Genomic DNA, 16,444 nt, shown 5'->3' on the forward strand with positions numbered 1-16,444 from the left:
TCAGTGCTTTCAACCTGCTTGCTCACCCCACCAGCAGGTCCCAGGGGGGCACAGCACCCAGGCGGTTCCTGGAGGTGGTCCTGTCTGTCTTTCAGAAAGGGCAAAGGCTCACCCAGGGGCCTCCAGCCCGGCCCTGGACTGCAGGGCACTTCCAGTAAGAACCATCAGTGAGGAGACCAGGCTCTGAGAGGCTCAGCAACTTGGCCAAGTCACACAGCTGGCGAGTGGCTGAGCCAGGATTCGAAGCAGATCTGCCTACCTCCAAAGACTGTGGGAATCCCTTTCTACCTTGCTGCTCCTGCAAATAACAAAAAATGTCTGTTAGTCATAGTCTCATTTTCCAAAGACCAGGACAGAAGGTACTGACTGAACAATTAACTTATATTTATCAGATGACTCAGTGACGTATTTTTAGATTATGATGAATTCCATGGTGCTCATTTCCTACCAGGCATTCTACTAGAATGTTTACAAGTGGCTCATCCATTCATCGAGAACCTACTGTGCACTCTTCTAAATGCTGAGGATTCAGCAGTGAACACATCGGGCAAGAATTCCTGTCTTTATGCAGCTTACCGTCAGTTGAGGGAGGGGGCAACAAATAAATATATAAATATATACAGGGTGTCAGATGAGAACTGCTATGGTGACAAGTAGCTGGGAAGGGGGCATGGGAAGTGACAGGTGGAGGTGGTCACAATTTTAAATGGAACAGTCAGGATGGACTCACTGAGAGGACTACACCTGAGCAGGTTCAAGCCAATGCAGAGAAGGTTTCCAAGCAGGGGAACAGCTTGAGCAAAGGCCCTGAGGCAGGAGTGCACCCCTCATGTTCCAGGAACAGCAAGGAGGCCAGTGAACAATGAACGAGAAGGTGAGTAGGAGAAAAGGGCAGAGAGGTTGTGGTGGGGTATCATGTCTGGCCAGTGTACAGACTTCAGTTTTTCCCCTCAGTGAAATGGGGAATCACTGTTTATTTTTAAATTATAATTATGGGAAATGCATGTATTTCCAGAGAGAGAATGATATACTGATCTCCCATGTACCCAGCATCCCATTTCAACAACTATCAAGTCATTAAGTCATGGCCAATCCTGTGTCATCTCTGCCCCACCCACTCTGTTCTCACCCAAGGACATGCCCAGGGATCGGATGTGGCAGCGAGGAAGCATGACTCCAGGGCTTGTAGTTGAATCAAAGGAAACTGTCATCTCACTTCATCCTTTTAAATGTTTTGGCGCTGGGCTTCTCAACAGAAACGCGCCAGCATCTAAAATTCTGGGGGCAATGATTTCCAGCCTGAATTCTAGACCCAGGCAAACTCATTCCTGTGTCAGGGTGAAAGAAACAGTCAAGCTCTTTGGAATTTAATTCCCTGAAGTGGTCCTGAGGAGAAGGTAAATTTTAGGGTTAGGAAAAAGGAGTCCACCAAGACATAAACCTTCTAGAAGTTAAAGATCTCTGCAATGAACTGAAAGGGATACAGTCTCAGCAAAGTGGGACAGGGAACCACTGGCTGGGGGATGTTGTTAGGCAGTTTCTCGAGTCTCCTCATGGGAGCTGGTTGCAGTGTGTGCACCCCCGAGTCATCTTGCTGCACGGCTCCCTGGTTACAAGAGTGATGAAATCGATGGAACACCCGCCGTGTTTGCACATATTGGACGGAAAACTGAATTTATAGCAGAGGGTTTGGGAACGCAGCAGTGATAAGCACATAGAAACCGAAGCAAATCACGTTTAAGAGAGACACAAGTAAAAAGCTGTGCAAGAAAGGCAATGGAATCATATTCTATTATATGGCTTGGTTGAGATCAGTGTTTACACAGTCATAATAATGTACACACTAAATATTACTCTAACCCCAAACAATAATATAACCATGCTGGGAGGAAGGAGGAAGGGAAATTGTGTGCATAGTGCTTGTGCGTGTCATGGGAGTGATGAAGAAATACATCCATAGCTGATGCCTAAAACTGAAAAAAATCAGGAAAGTAGCGTTGGAGGTGTGCTTTTTGTGGGCATGAGAACACCAAAACTACCAACTGAATTGGAACTGCTCGCCTACTGGGAGTTGGAGAGGAGCAGGTGCAGGGGACTGCAGGTTTTTGTTAAAAAACGAAAGTTCTAGAAGTATCAATATTTGGCTTCTTCAACTATGCCCAAGTAAAACTTTCATTTAAAAAAATAGATATTTTCCCAGGAATTCTATAGAAAACAATGCTTGTGGCATCAGGCCGTTGCTCACAGCACGGTGGGGCTGAAGGGAGGAGGCCATGGGGAGAGGCAGCAGACAGACCACAGACGGACGGGTAGAAGAGGGGAAACAGAGAGAAGCTGAATCCCCACAAGACACTGCAGGAGCAGCCAGGCCCGCAGGCCTGACAGCAAGCTTCAGTTTTAGGGTGACTTGGGCGAGCCCCTGTTCCCTTCAGAGAAGTGGGACCGTGTGGAAGGCAATGTCCCCATCCTGGGGATTTGTACCCCCTCTCTGGCTGGTTAGTGAACCCACCCACCAGCCTCCTCTCCTAGCCCTTCCCAGTTATCCCCCTCTCCAGGTATCTGGGACCAAGTGCCACATACATGGGGGCCTCATTCACCACGTGTCACCACAGCCTGGAGTTCTATCCTGCACAGAGCCAGCGCTCCAGTGAAATAATTCTTGGAGGTCCGCAGGGAGAGCTGCCTGCTCCCTCCTCGGAGTCCGCTACCTGTCTTCCATCTGAGATGTCCTCCCGGGTGCTGACATCGGGCTCCTTCAGACCTCAGCTCCTGACCCTGGATGTTCCCCAGGCGCCAATCCCACCCTCAAGGGAGGGAGACGGGGTGTGCAGATGCTCGGGGCACGGGTGTCCATGTGGTCTTCGGCCAAGCTGTCAGGTTCCGCGCTACCCTTGCTCTGGTCCAAGTCTCTTCAGCCAGTAGTCAGGGCGGCAATGTGTAAAGAAGAGGCTGGGCCAAGGGACAGTTGTACTGCCTTTATTCCCCTTCACTCTTCTCCTCACCCTCCTGTTGTCCCCCACACGCTCTGCGGCTGTGGGGTGGCCACATAGGGCCAGACATCAAGGGTCCACATGCCTGGGCACAGCCGTTCTGCCACCGAGCCCCCCTGAGGGGTGCTATGTTGGCCGTGGTGGAACGCATCAGGATCGGAGGCTCAGGTTCTGCCCCCGGCCCGGGTTCCTAGGGCTTGAGGCCCACCTCATCTCTCTGGCCACTCACCTCCAGCTAGCCCAAGACCAGGGAGTACAAGGGGAGCCGGGGAGGGGGCAGGCCCAGGTTCTGGGCTTGAGGTCTTGGCCAATTGGGCTGAGAAGTCCAGCTGGACAGAGGGACGCCCTGGCAGATCTCCAGTGGGAGGTGATGATCCCAAGCCCCCTCCCCACCGCCAGCCCTGGGAAGTGGGTATGATGCCCAGTCCCCTCACTCCAATACCCAGGTGCTTGTTAATTTAACAATTAAAAAGGAAATGTAAAAGCTGGTAAAACAAGAACCCCTATCCATACTGGCACTGCTGAGGTACCATTATTGCTTCAGACCCTTGTGGTCTGGCCGAAAAGGAGCTCCCACCAACACTGGCCCAAGGGGAAGAGAGCATTTAGCACCAGGGACACAGGGTTCCTGTCCCCGCTGGGGTAGGGGCCTCCCAGGAGAGGGGTTGGCCGTGCCCACCTACAGCTACAATGACCATTTGACCAGTGCCCAGCCTGCTGTCTGGACCCCTCTTGTGCCCTGAGAGGGGAAGTGTACAAGGACAGGAGACCCAAGTCCTGGGACAGGGTCTTGCTACCAGCTCCCCACACCCATCTCCAGCCTCTGCTTGTCAAAGTCTGGCCTCATGGACCAGAGGCGCAGCCCGGCCAGGGCCCCCTAGGCTCACTAAGGCTGCAGTGAGGGTAGCAGGTGACAGGGCCACCAGCCCCTATGGGAGACCCCAGCGTCAGCAACAGGGGGTGGGAAAGTCATTGGAGTCCCAGCCTACAGCCCATTCGGGGAGATCAGACTTTTCTTAGGAAAATGTGGGCCAGCTCTGAAGCTGCCAGGCACTGGGACCAGAGGTTAGAAATAGCAAAGGGAAGGGGGGAGCAGGGAGGGGAGGACCCTGAGGACGTCATGGAAGCCCAGAGATCAAGGGGTGCAGGAGAGGAAAAGAGCTACAGTAAAGCAGGAGCCTGAGAGGCGCAGCGCTGACCCCATAAGAGGCTGGAATTCCCAGCCTTGGCGTGGGGGGAGCCTCAGTCCTGGGAGCCAGGCAGGGAGCTTTCCCCTCTCGGGGAGGGGACCACTTTTTCTCCCCAGAGGACAGCAGGGGCGTCTGAGGGTGCGTACGTAGACTCTGGCTTGCACTGTTCCTGCTAAAGCCCCAAACTCAACCGGGCCAGGGCACTGCCCCCTCTAAGCCCAGAGAACCATCTGGGCTGTGTGGCTTGGATTCTAAATCCTCAAATCACTCGGGCTCCTTGGGCTTGCCCACATCTGTACATAATAAAGTGCTTCGTTTATTGATGATTAAAATGTCCCCAGCCCCCTGCCCCAGTGCCATGGGCCTTACAAGGAGGTCAGAGGGGTCCTGACCCCCTCAGCCCTTGGGCTGGTGGGGCCAGTCCCCCCAACCCGCCCCCTGGGCTCAGGCCTCTTCCCACTCCAGCCATGCTGGGAAGGTGGTGATGCGGGGGCAGTCGAGGGGTTTAAGGTGCAAAGAGTATAACAGACAAAACTGTATAAACACAATAGGAAAGAGCTTAACTAGGAAACAGGTAGCTTATGGAACCTTCCTCCCCATTTCAAAGGCAGGAATAGAGACGTTAAATGACAACGAAAAAGGATGTCCTATTAGTGCTGGCCTCGTGAGGGCAAGCGTTGGGCACAGGCTGGGTGGGGCTCTCCCGGTACCCCCGACCCCGACCCCCAGGGCCTGATCATGCAGGCTCCTCGCCCCACCCATGAGCAGAGGCGCAGGAGAGACGAGGCCGCTGGACACCAGCCAGGGGCAGGCTGTGGCCAGGCCCAGGGAGTGGCTGAGGCCTGTGCTGCCTTCCAGGAGCAGAGACAGACGCAGACACAGATGTCTCTAGCGTGGGAGATTCGGCTGGGGCAGCTGCTGAGGGATGGGCTGCTCCGTGAACAGCTGCCCTGCCCCCTGCCCCACTGATAGCACCTTGAAACCTCAGAACATCTGCCCGAGCCTGCTCCTTAGGGCCCCAGCCCCTGGGGTCCACCCATGTGCAGGGGCTCCTGGGCTGCAGTACCTGGGGGCTGATGCTGTGGGAGCCAGCCCATCTGCCCACCCAGGGCCCGGCCCACCACACCCTGAGGCCCGGCAGCTCCTGGGGACATCTTCCCCAGGACCCAGGGCCCTCGGTGCAGCCGGGAGCAGGTCGGGGATGCCATGGGGAAAGCAAATGCCTGGGGTCCAGCCCCCGCCCGCCCCCCTCCCCACGGTGCACAGCTGCAGGCGGTGCACCTCGCCACGCACGCCCACCCCACACAACCCCCCCCACCCCCGCGTCCGGGCCCAAGTCCCTGCCTCGGCATCCGCAGCCCTCACGGTGGGCCCACAAGTCCTCCAAAGGGGGACGGCACCCCAACTTTTCCCCAAACCCTCCGGGATGAGGGGCAAGTGAGGGGGCCCAGGAGGGGCGGGGATGAGCAGCTGAAGGTGACCTGGGCTGGGCCTGGCCACGCCCCTCTGGCTGAGGCCTCGGCGGAGTGACCAGTCACACCTGCTCCCCAGGTCCCTCCCCACCCGTACCTGCTGCCTCCAGCGCCCCCCTCACCTGGAGGGGGATGCTGTCAAGAGTTTCCTCTCTTTTCGTTTTCCTTCACTTCCAAAAAACAAACAAACAGACAAAAAGTAAAGGCTTCAAGGAGCCGCTGAAAGGGGGCACTTGGGAGCGAGGTGTCCTCCGCCAGCTCTGGGGGCTGCCAGCCTGCACAGCCCCCAGGGTCAGGGGCCCCGGGCAGAGCGTGTCCAGCCAACTCCGGAGGTGTTGCTCCCCCCGCCCCGCTCCACGACGAGTGGAGGGTCCTGGGCCCCGTGCAGCAGGCAGTTAGTTGTTGGTGTTCAGCCTCCCGCCGGGGCTGGCAGCGGTGGGGAAGAGCGGCGGCGGGGGCGGCAGGGTCTGGGGCAGCCCGGACAGCAGGGGGAGGGCCTGGGGCGGGGCGGGGGGCAGGCCCGGGGCTGCGGGGGCGCTGTCGCCGGCCAGGGGGTGGCTGACGCGGAAGCACTTCTCTTTGTGCGCCTTGAGCATGTTGGAGAAGCGGAAGCGCTGGCCGCACACGTCGCAGGGGTAGGGCTTCTCGCCGGTGTGCGTGCGCCGGTGCCGCTTCATGTTGGGCCGGCTGGTGAAGCTCTTGCCGCAGATCTCGCAGATGTACGGCTTCTCCCCTGCGGGGTGGGTGATGATGGGCCGTGGGGAGTTGCTGGCGGGCCGCTACGCCCCCCCCCACCCCACCCCCGCCCCGGGCCAGCCTCTGGGCGTCCACGGATCCATCCCGGGCCCGGCCCTGGCACTGTCGGATCCTCGCCACCTTGGGCCGGCCTGTACAAGCCTCGCCCGACCTTGGGAGGCAGGGAGGCCGGCGCTGAGCCTCCTAGCGGAGAAGGGGGCCCGGCCCGGTGTGGAGGTCCTCCCCGTGGGGCAGCCGTACCTGTGTGGGTTTTCATGTGCTCATCAAAGTACTGCTTCATGTTGAAGTCCTTGCCACACCACTGGCACATGAACTGCTTGTGGCCGATGTGGATGCTCATGTGTGACCGCAGCTGGTACTTGTACTGGAAACGCTCATTGCAGTTCTGAGGGCGGGGTGGAGGGTGAGGGGGTGAGACCCGACGCAGAGCAGGGAACAGCCTTCAGGGAGGGAAGTGCTGGCCCGAGACCACAGGGCTGTGGGAAGGACTCACATGGGGAGGGGCTCCTGGGCAAGGAGGTGTGGATGCAAAGGCCAGCCGAGGTGCTCCTGGGGTGGGGCAGTGCACGGGCACAGGTGGAGAGGCCATGGGCATGCAGTGCCCAGGCAGGAATGGGGCTCAGGAAGTGGGAAGAGGCCACAGAGTGGAGGGAGCCCTCATGCTTAAGGCCCTCCATCCTTCCTCCTGGTCCAAAGGCCCCCCCTCATCCCCACCTGCAGCTCCATCTCTGATCTCTCTGCCTAAGATGCTCCTTTCTCCACCTCTCCAGAAAGCCTGCCCCATGGTTCCAGCCCATGCAGACTTCCCACCCTGAACCTTCGGGGACTGGGTTAGGGTGGGGTGGCAGGGGTGTGGGGGGAGGTGCAGGTGGGCAACCAGGTAAGGATGGAGTGGGAGGCAGACATCAAGGAGGGGCCCCTCTCTTTCTGCATCCTATACTCCAGTACCCCAACCCCTGGTTTTTAAGCAGCTGCTGCCTCTGATCCCTGCCCCGTCCAGGATGGCTCCCGGGGCAGGAGGAGAAGGGAGCTCACCTCGCATCTGAACGGCTTCTCCCCGGAGTGCTGCAGTGAGTGCACCTTGAGAGACATGCTGCGTTTGAAGGACTTCCCACAGGTCTCGCAGGTGAAGGGCATGTCCTTGGTGTGGGCTACAGGGCAGGCACCATGGCCATGACATCTCGGGGGGACCCATCTGGCTCCTCCCAGGGGACCCCTGCCTGACCACCCCCCAGATCCAGCCCAGATCCCGCCTCCCAGGGCACCACCTACCCTGGGGCCTGCCCCATAGCCTCTGTCCCCCAGGCGAGGCCCCTTCCCTCCCGGCTAGGTCTCTCTGTTTGGTCAGACAGGCATGGAGGCCCTCTTGGTTCTTTAGCCTCTGGCCTCACTCCCAAAGCTTCGGGGAAAGATAGAAGGATTTCAAGTGGGACTGGCCTCGGCTCAAATCCTGGCTCAGCCACCGGCTCCCTGTATGGCCAATGTGTGCCTCAGCGAGCCTCAGCATCCTCTTCTATAAAAAGAGGGTAGAGTGGTCTTGGGCCTCCAGGGTGGCTGGGTTTTACAGAGGGTGGCACCTGTAAAGGCCTCAGCCTTGGGTCCCATGCCATCCAGAGGGAGTTAGTTACCTGCGCTCCTCCCAGAACAAACTCAAAGGAAGATCTGGGAGGAAGCAACTGGAGACACAGAGGGCCCCCCCTCAGAGTTCAGAGCTGGGGAATCCAAGCCCAGGAAGGACCACCAATCCTGGGTTACCCAGCATGCTTCTGGCCGATACCTAGACCCCAGGGTCCCAGCTCCCAGTCAGTTCATGCTGGAGGCCTCTAGCACCGTCTGGTAGAGAACGGGGGTAAGGCCTGGCCAGGGCACACTGCCCCTCCTTGGCTACCCCTCCCTAGAGCTCCAGGCCCCAAGCGGGCAAAGAAGGGAGGGCCACCTGGACACCAGACTCCACTAGACTCCCACCTAGAGGGGAGGGAGAGCCATGCCCAAGGCAGCGAAGTGGCCCAAAACACACTTGGGGGCCTCCTTACCGTGTCCAGGTATGACCCCTGGGGGAGGGTTGCATTCAGAGAAGCCTGAAGCCCTATCAGAGGCACAGCTGTCCTCAGACCGAGACTGGGCCTGTGTCAGCCCATATGGCAGTTCGTGTAATTTAGAAAAAGGTGCTCTGGTGGACACAGCCCCATGGCAGGATACACAGCCCCATGGCAGGATGCACAGCCCGGTTGGCAGCGTGCTAGCTGGATTCTGGTCCCCACGTGCCATCTTGTCCAGGAGTCCTTGTGCCATGTGCAACCTGCCCAACTATGCATGGCAGCCCTGGCCCCAGAGCCTGTCCAGGACACACCTGCCACTGCAACCAGCCCCCCACCCCCTACCTCCCAGCTACGAGGGGCCTTCTCACCCCTTCATGTTGCCCTTGGATTGGGAAGTGTTTCCCAGAACACCCAGCAGCTGGCCCGCTTGGACCTCAGGCTCCATCCCTCACCAGCCTGGACTTACCGACCATGTGCTTGCGCACGTGAGCCATGGTGTAGAACTTCTTCTCACAAATCTCACAGGAGAACTTCTTTTCTGCGTAGCCGTGCACAATCTTATTGTGCTCGTGGAGGGACCAGAGCTTCTTAAAAGCTTTGCCACACGTCACACACTGCGGGGTGAGAAGACTTTAGGCCCTGGGTCAGGACCATGTGACCTAGGACTAGTCACTGCCCCTCTCTGGGCCTCAGTTTCCCCACCTGAACTGTGCTGGAGAGAGAGGCCTTGATGTCCAAGGACCAGCCAGATGTGATGTTCTGAGAGCTGGGGGTGGTAACTCCCTAAATACTTACCCACCTACCCACCCACCCAGGGTGGGTCCCTCATCCTGAACTCACTAGGGTCAGGGGCCACCTCTTCCAGGAAGTCCCTCCTCTGTGCTCATTTCAACAAGGCATCTTTCTACAAAGAAGAGACACAACTGGCTGAAGGACCACAGTGGGTGAGGAGGCTACTCGGTTCATGGAGAAGTCCCTCAGATAACAGGTCCTGGCAGAGCTGGGCCATTACCTCTGCTGCCTCCCCCTGCTGGGACCCATGCCCTGACACCATGGAGATCCCCAAGGAGACAGATTCCAAAGGACTGGGGACTGTAGGAGGTACACGGGCCTATCAGGCAATAGACGGTGGCGGGAACCTTGAGGGCCACACTCCCCCCCTCCTCTTCTCCTGGGCCTTTGTCCTACCCATCCCTGCAGCAGGCCAGGGCTCGGGCAGAAATTGGGTCAGGGTGCCCAGGACAGAAGAGGTACAAGCGTCTTTCCCCTTCAGGAGGGAAGCTCAGGTGTGTGCGCACGGAGAGTCAAAGGGCAGCCCAGCAGGCAGGCAAGTGGGAGCGTGGGCAGGAGGGTGGGGCAGGAATCCAGGTAACCCCCAGATAACACTTTCTCCACAGGGCACTGCAATTAGCAATTAGTTCAGGCAATTAGCACCCGCCTACCTACTGCCCCCCAACCTCACTCCCAGTCAGAAAAGGCAAAAACCAGCCTGGCTGGCCCTGTGCTGCCTGCACCCTGAAAGGCCAGGCTGGCCCAGACTCAGGCTGGCTCAAGGCTTGGCAGCCAGCCCAACTCCCCTGTTTGGCCCCGGCAGCCCCTGCACTTCCCAAACTGCTCATCCAGTCCCTTTTCCCAGGCCCAGGCCAGCTGGTACCTCCAAAGAGCTGAATGCAGGGGTTTCTTCCTGCTCTGCTGCCCCTTGCTCCTTTCAGCCTTTGCAGGAAGTGGGAAATGGCGCCCCCTTCTGGGCAAACCCCTCCTCTCCTCATCTGTGCTTTTGCGTAGTGCACAGTCTGAGAGACTATATGTGGTGGCCCTGTTGGCCTTGCGGCAGCCCAGAGATTTACTAAAACACTGACTCATCCCTCCTCAGAGCTGGCTGTCCCCCAGCCTCACGTGCTCAGACAACTCTCATCCTCTCATCCTCCCGAATCCGGGCTCCCCTCTGCCCCTCTGGCCAAGGGTACTGTTTGTTCTACCCATATCTGCACGTCTCTGCACGTGCTGAAGCCCAGCTCTATCCACCTCCTCCAGGAAGCTCTCCCTGACGTTATCCCTTGAGCTCTCACCACCTTGGGCTCACCCTTCGGCCTGGGCTGGTCCCACTGTCCAGGGGGCCAAGCCTGGTCTCTGCAGACTGTGTGGGCAATGCAGGCAGCAGGACACTGGGTGCCCAGGGCCCAGTTCCAGCCTGGCCCAGCCTGGATGGCTGCCCCTGTGGGCCCCGTGAACCCACCCCGAGGCCCACCTGGATGTTGCGCTCGCAGTCTGTCTGCCGGTGCAGCAGCAGCTCGCTCTCTAGCAGGAAGCGCTTGCCGCACTGGTCGCAGATCTGCATGCGGCTGTGGGTCACGTTCATGTGCTTCTCCAGGTACCAGCGGTTGTTGAAAACACGCGGGCACTTCTGGCATGGATGGTGCTGCTTCTCCTCCAGCTTCACCTTGGCCCCCAGACCGTCAGCGGCCTGTGGCCCTCGGGCTGGGGCAGGAGCCACTCCTGCAGGTGGCTTTGGCCGCTTCCCACCCTGCCGCCCGGCCTCCTCAGGTTCAGGGAGGCCCCGGCGCCGGGCAGACCGCGTTGCCATGCGACTGTGGGGAGGGGGGTCTGCCCCACTGCCGCGGCCCCCTGGCCCCTGCCTGCCCCCCGCCCCCCCGTCCTCCTCCTCCTCCTCCCCCTCCTCCTCCTCCTCCGAGCTCTCCTGGTCCGGCTCGCTGTGCCCTTCCTCCTGCTCCTCCTCCTGATCCGGCTCGCTGTGCCCCTCCTCCTCCTCCTCCTCATCCTCCTCTCCCTGACTGCCGCCCTCCTCCTCCTCCTCCTCCTCCTCCTCCCCTCCACTGCCACCGCCCTCCTCTTCCTCCTCCTCCTCTTCCTCCTCCTCCTCCTCGTCGGCCTCCTCCTCCTCCGAGTGTCTCTGCAGCCCGTCCTCCCCGCCCAGCACCATGGTGGCCGGGCCTGTGGCAGCGCCCGGCTTCCCCTCAGGCCCTGTGGACACGTGCAGCGTCTGGTTGTTGAGGTTCACCTCCACGATGATCTGGGACTGCTCCCGGTGACCGTAGGCGCCGGAACCCCCAAGCTCCTCCTCCAGCTCCTCCCCCCCCTCCAGCTTGCACAAGCTGGCCGGGGGCCGGCCGGCCTCCTCGACGCCACCCTCCTTCTCCTCCTCCTTGAAGAAGGGCTGAGCCGGCCCGATGGTGGCAGGCACCGTGCCACCTGTGGCCCCAGCCCCATCCTCAACGCGCACCGAGTAGGGGTCAGGGCCCTCACGGGCGTAGATCTTGGGCAGGCCCGGGGCGTCGGCCTCCTGCTTGATGTCACAGTAGTAGGGCGGTGCGGCCGGGGTGCAGCTGGCGGCCGGCTGGGCAAGGGCCACGGCGCCGGGGCCCGGGGGGCCGAGGGAGCGGGCGTCCAGCAGCTCCTGGCAGGACGCGGCGATGTCGGCCATCTGCAGCAGCGAGGCGGCGCTGAGCACCTCGTGGACGTTGGCCGCGTTGACCAGCAGCTTGGACGTGTAGATGAAGTTGAGGATCTGCTGCAGGCCGCCGGGCGCCAGCGCCTCCAGGGACAGCTCCACGCGCTGCAGCTGCTTGTTCTGGGTGAAGAGCGAGTGGAAGAACTGGCTGTAGGCGGCCAGCACGCCCTTGTGGGCCGGGAAGACGCTGCGCTGGGGCACCAGCACCAGGTCCACGTCGCACAGGTCAGGCTGGAAGAGGCGCTGCTCGTTCAGGCGGCCCATCAAGCAGGCGAAGTGCAGCGCCACATCCTCCACCAGCGAGAACTCGGCCGCCGGTGAGTCCGTCGTCTTCTCAACCAGCAACTGTGGGGCAGAGGGCACAGGTCAGCTCAAGGCCATCTGGGAGGTGGCCACCCACCCATCACTCCTGGTTCCATGTTACAGGGAAGGTGCCGAAGCCCAAGCAAGGATGAGGGGGAACCAGGATACAAGCCCGAGTTTGCTGTTCCTCAGAGCTCAAACTCTGGTCGTGACCTTCTGAGGCCGCATGTCAGCTCCTGGGTCAGTGGTTAACTTTCCCTGGCCTCCAGCTCTTCCACTGTGAAATGGGAGAAGTCGTCCCGGGAAGGGGAGGGGAAGAGGAAGAAAGGGGAAGGAAAAGGTTCGAGGGTGACCAACCGTCCAGGTGGGCCAGGAACCTAGGGGTTTCCTGGGATGCGGGACTTTTGATGCTAAAACCAGGGCTGACCCCAGCAAACCAGGACTGGGTTGTCTCCCCAAAAGAATCTTCAGAGGCATCTCTTCAGCATTTCTGGGCCCCATGGATTCTCTCCTCCACACTCACTCACATACAAATAAAGCCAAGCCTGCCTAAGCCCAGACAGCTCAAGAAGAGATCAGGCTCACTGGCTCACCGCTCTGCCTCTGGCCACTGCACCCCTGGGGCAGCACCTGAGGGGACCCCTCAGCTCACCCACAGCGGCCCTCAAGGTCTAGGCCTGAGGCCTTGCAGAGGCAGAAACTTTTGTGAAGAAATCCAGGCCCATGGTCCCGCTGCCCTGTTGGAGGAGGCTGGTGAGGACCAGCCGTCCCCTCCTTCCTCAGCCAGAGCTTGGGCCAGGCTGCTGCCTGTGGCCTCAGGCCTGGCGGAAGCAGCTCCCCACCACAGAAAGGTTCTGTAGGGGCAAAGGACACAGCTGTGTTACCTGTCCACCATGCTTGAGGCAGGAGGCCCCTAAGGCTTGTCCCAAACCCTGTTCCCTCTAGGCTCCCAGACCCCAGGTCAGGTGTGGTCCAGGCCCAGAGGTTCTGAGATGGCCTCATCTTGGAGGTCACACCACTGGGGGCTTCTGGAGCCTGAGGGAGGCCCTTGAATCTGATGGGTCAGATTCCTAGACCCTTGGGCCACACCCAGTACCTGTGAATTGCCCAAAGTAATTATTCCTGGTCGCACCACAGCGGCTTCCCCAAAAGGTGGGCAGCACAGACAGGCAGGCTGCCCAATCCCTTGCATGGGTCCAGCGCACAGCAGATGTTCAATTAACATCTGTCGACTACCTGCCTGGCTGGACCAGCCCCGCAGGTTCCAGGTTCTGGTCCTCCTCAGGCCCTGTCCAGCTAAGTCAGAGCCTCCTACATTTGAGGGTACCTTGCTGCACTGCAAAGACATCAGCTCCCTGACGCCGTGCACCTCTCTGGAAGCCCTAGGATGAAACCCCAGTCCTGTGCATCCACAGCCCAGCCCTCCCCTTCATGACAGTCCTTCCGGTCACCTGAATGAGAGGATCTGCCCTGGGCCTCGGGATGAGCCTCAGGGAGCCCCCAGGGGCCACCTGCTGACAGATCTGCCCTGGGTTTCACCCTTCACATCCAGCAGCCCAGGACAGCACCCATGCCCCCTCTCTCTCGCTCTCTCTCACCACCATCTCTCCTGAGTTCTCCCCCGACACCTCCTTCCCCCCAGCCAAGAAGCCACCCATCTGCTCCTCTGTCTCAGGGCTGCTGGCCCGTCCAGGCCTGACCAACCTAACGGGGATAAGGTGCCAACCCCCTCCCATCTCCAGCCACTGACTCATTCTGATTCATCTTCTGGGACCAACTCCTATCACATAGATGGGGAAACTGAGGCTCAGAATGGGAGGGTCCCACAGCAAGCAGGAGCAGAGCCCCTAGACTCTTAGCTCTGCTAAGGCCACCCAATCTCTGCTGGACTAGACACTATTCCACGTAGAAGTATTTCTTGGCCTTTAATGACTTAAAAAGCAGGATGAGGCATCTGGGGACCTTCCCACCCAGGGGACCAGCTGTGCTTCCCCAGACCCCATCACCACCTCCGGCGACCTGCACCCTCCTTCCCAGAGCTGCTGCCACCTGTGAGTCAGTGAGGGGTCAGGGTGCGACTTGGCTGTAACAGGGGTTCCTCAGGGCCTCCAGGGGCCAGGCAGTGGTGGGGAAGTGGCTTGGATAAGGACTTGCCAATGTCGGACCTGTTATGGGGTACCCACCCTAGGGCACAGGGTTCTGGTCCACTGCTCCCCCTGCACAGAATGCCCTCCAGTGCCGGCCTGCCATGGGGCAAGGGCAATGCCCGACACTTCCCTTGTGCAGATCTGGTCCCAGGATCCAGTGAGGACCCCTCTGGCCTCAGCAGGGGAAGAAGGGTTAGTCTAGGGGGTAGTGCTGCCCCAAAGACTTCATTTCCAAGGCAATGCTCCCAGCCAAGCCAGCACCATCCTTGGCCCTTGAGGGGCCCAAGAACCTTACAACCAGGCAGCCTGACTGGACTTCCTTGACCGGGCACATAGATGCTGCCTAAGTCCATAACTGGCAGCCCCTCAGCAGGGCGCGGCTACCCCCTAGCCTGGTACCTCCCACACAGGGCCACCAGCTGTGTCTGCCTCTCCAGCCAGATGTGCTAGTTCCCTGAAGCTGCAGATGCCCCTCCCCATCTGGCTGTGCCAGCTGCAGCCACACACCCCCCCCCCCCCGCAAGTCCAGGCCAGCCCAGCTAAGATACAAGACCAAGGGAGTGGTCAGGCACTCCGTTGCCAGGGCGTTTCATGCCCTCAACCCTCCCCCCAAGTCAGGCTGGGGGAAGGCCAGGTGCCAGGGACACCTGCCGAGGCTGCCTTACCATGGTCAGAGCCTTCTACTCCTAAGGGGTACCCTGCCGAACTGTCACGAAACCACCAGCTTCCTACCCTGCCCTGGCATCTCCCTGGAGGCCCTAGGATGAAACCTGGGCGTCCATCTGCACGCCCTACTCCCATGTCAATCCTTCCATCGCTGGGCAGCAGTGGGTGGGCCCAGAATGAGCAAGGGGGCACAGGCTCATGACTTCCAGCCTCCTCCTTTTAGGGAGGAGGTGTCTATGCCAGCCTCCTCTCAACTCAGGCCATCCGTCCTTCCCGAGAAACAGGCCCAGAGAGGGCGGGAGACCAGCCCAAGGTCACACAGGAGTTTGGACCGGAGCTGCAGGCGTCCCCCACATTCCGCTCGGCCCAGGAGCCCCGAATCCCCAGGCAGGGCGTCTCCAGCGCCCACGTGGCCCAAGGCCCAGGCGGGAATCCGACCTCCTCCCTCCCCCCATCACCCAGTCCGAGGGCGGTGCCGTCCCGGGCTCAGAGAAGCGCCCCCCTCTGCCAGTGCCTAGCAGGACCTCAGCCTCTCGCGCCCGGGCCCCAACCCCAGGAATTTAACCCCTTCCCCGCCGATGGCCGCGTCAGAGCGCCGCATTCCCAGCCCGCAAGGACCCAGAGAAGGGGTCGGGGAGACCCGGAGAGGGGTAAGATCCCTCACATCCCTCCACCCCGAGCCGGCCGGCCGTGCGCTCCAGAGGGCAGAGCGGGCAGGTGGGCGGATAAGCGGGGGGACAGGCAGGGCCTTGCGTACCATGGTGCCGTGGCGCTGGGGGCTCACAGGGCCCCGCGGGATCGCGCTGCCCCCGGCGGCCGGGCCGGGGCCGCTCCATGAAGCGCCGCGCTGGGGGCCGCCCCCGCGCAGGGCCCCGCGACCATGGCCCCCGGGGGCGCGGCCGGGCGGGCGGAGGCGCAGGGCCGCGGCGAGTCCAGCCGCCGAGCAGCTGCGGCCCCAGAGCCTCGGGCGCGGCGGGCGGGGGGCGCGGGGCGCCGATTGGAGCCCGCGCGTCAGCTGGGGCCGCCGTCTGGACGCTTAAAGGGCCAGGCCGCCCTGCGCGCCGGCGGGGGTCGCGGACACGCGTGGTGCGAGCCGTCCCGGTGCAGCCCGCCCCTCCTCGGGCCGCCGGGCCCCCTGGCCAGGACCCGCCGCTCCTATCCTAGCGGACGGACCCCGGCCTCACTCTCACCGCGCCGAGCCCCCTTTCCTCCGGGAAGTTCGTCTCGGAGTCTAACCTCGGTGTCCTCCAGCTGCGCCACAGAGGCGGGGTCGGAGTAGGAGGCGGCCCTGAAATCGGGAAGCTGGGCTCTGCCGCGCCCCCTCCCCCGCTCCCCCCGCCCCTCCCCGCGCAATCAGCTGCAGAAAAGGCTTACACCTGCTCCCCTGAGCGACCTCACACTGAGGGACCGAA

At 60.9% G+C, this 16,444-nt stretch overlaps 1 protein-coding gene across 2 annotated transcripts; it reads right to left on the bottom strand.

Moving 5' to 3' along the window:
- Positions 1-5,499: 5,499 nt before the first annotated feature.
- ZBTB47 (zinc finger and BTB domain containing 47) lies at positions 5,500-15,887 on the bottom strand. Of its 2 annotated transcripts, none has more exons than XM_061196558.1 (6): positions 15,790-15,887; positions 10,696-12,261; positions 8,914-9,061; positions 7,444-7,559; positions 6,649-6,793; positions 5,500-6,385 (listed from the first exon to the last, which is right to left on the bottom strand). In XM_061196558.1, the coding sequence occupies exons 1-6, from the start codon at positions 15,790-15,792 to the stop codon at positions 6,048-6,050; spliced, it is 2,316 nt and encodes a 771-aa protein (XP_061052541.1). In that variant the 5' UTR covers positions 15,793-15,887; the 3' UTR covers positions 5,500-6,047. The 2 variants fall into 2 exon arrangements, with proteins under 2 accessions (XP_061052541.1, XP_061052542.1); XM_061196559.1 differs by lacking the exon at positions 5,500-6,385 and adding an exon at positions 6,902-6,957 and having other exon boundaries at positions 6,656-6,793.
- Positions 15,888-16,444: the final 557 nt, after the last annotated feature.

This window comes from Eubalaena glacialis, chromosome 7 (genome assembly GCF_028564815.1).
Source record: "Eubalaena glacialis isolate mEubGla1 chromosome 7, mEubGla1.1.hap2.+ XY, whole genome shotgun sequence".
In the NCBI taxonomy this organism is placed as follows: Eukaryota; Metazoa; Chordata; class Mammalia; order Artiodactyla; family Balaenidae; genus Eubalaena; species Eubalaena glacialis.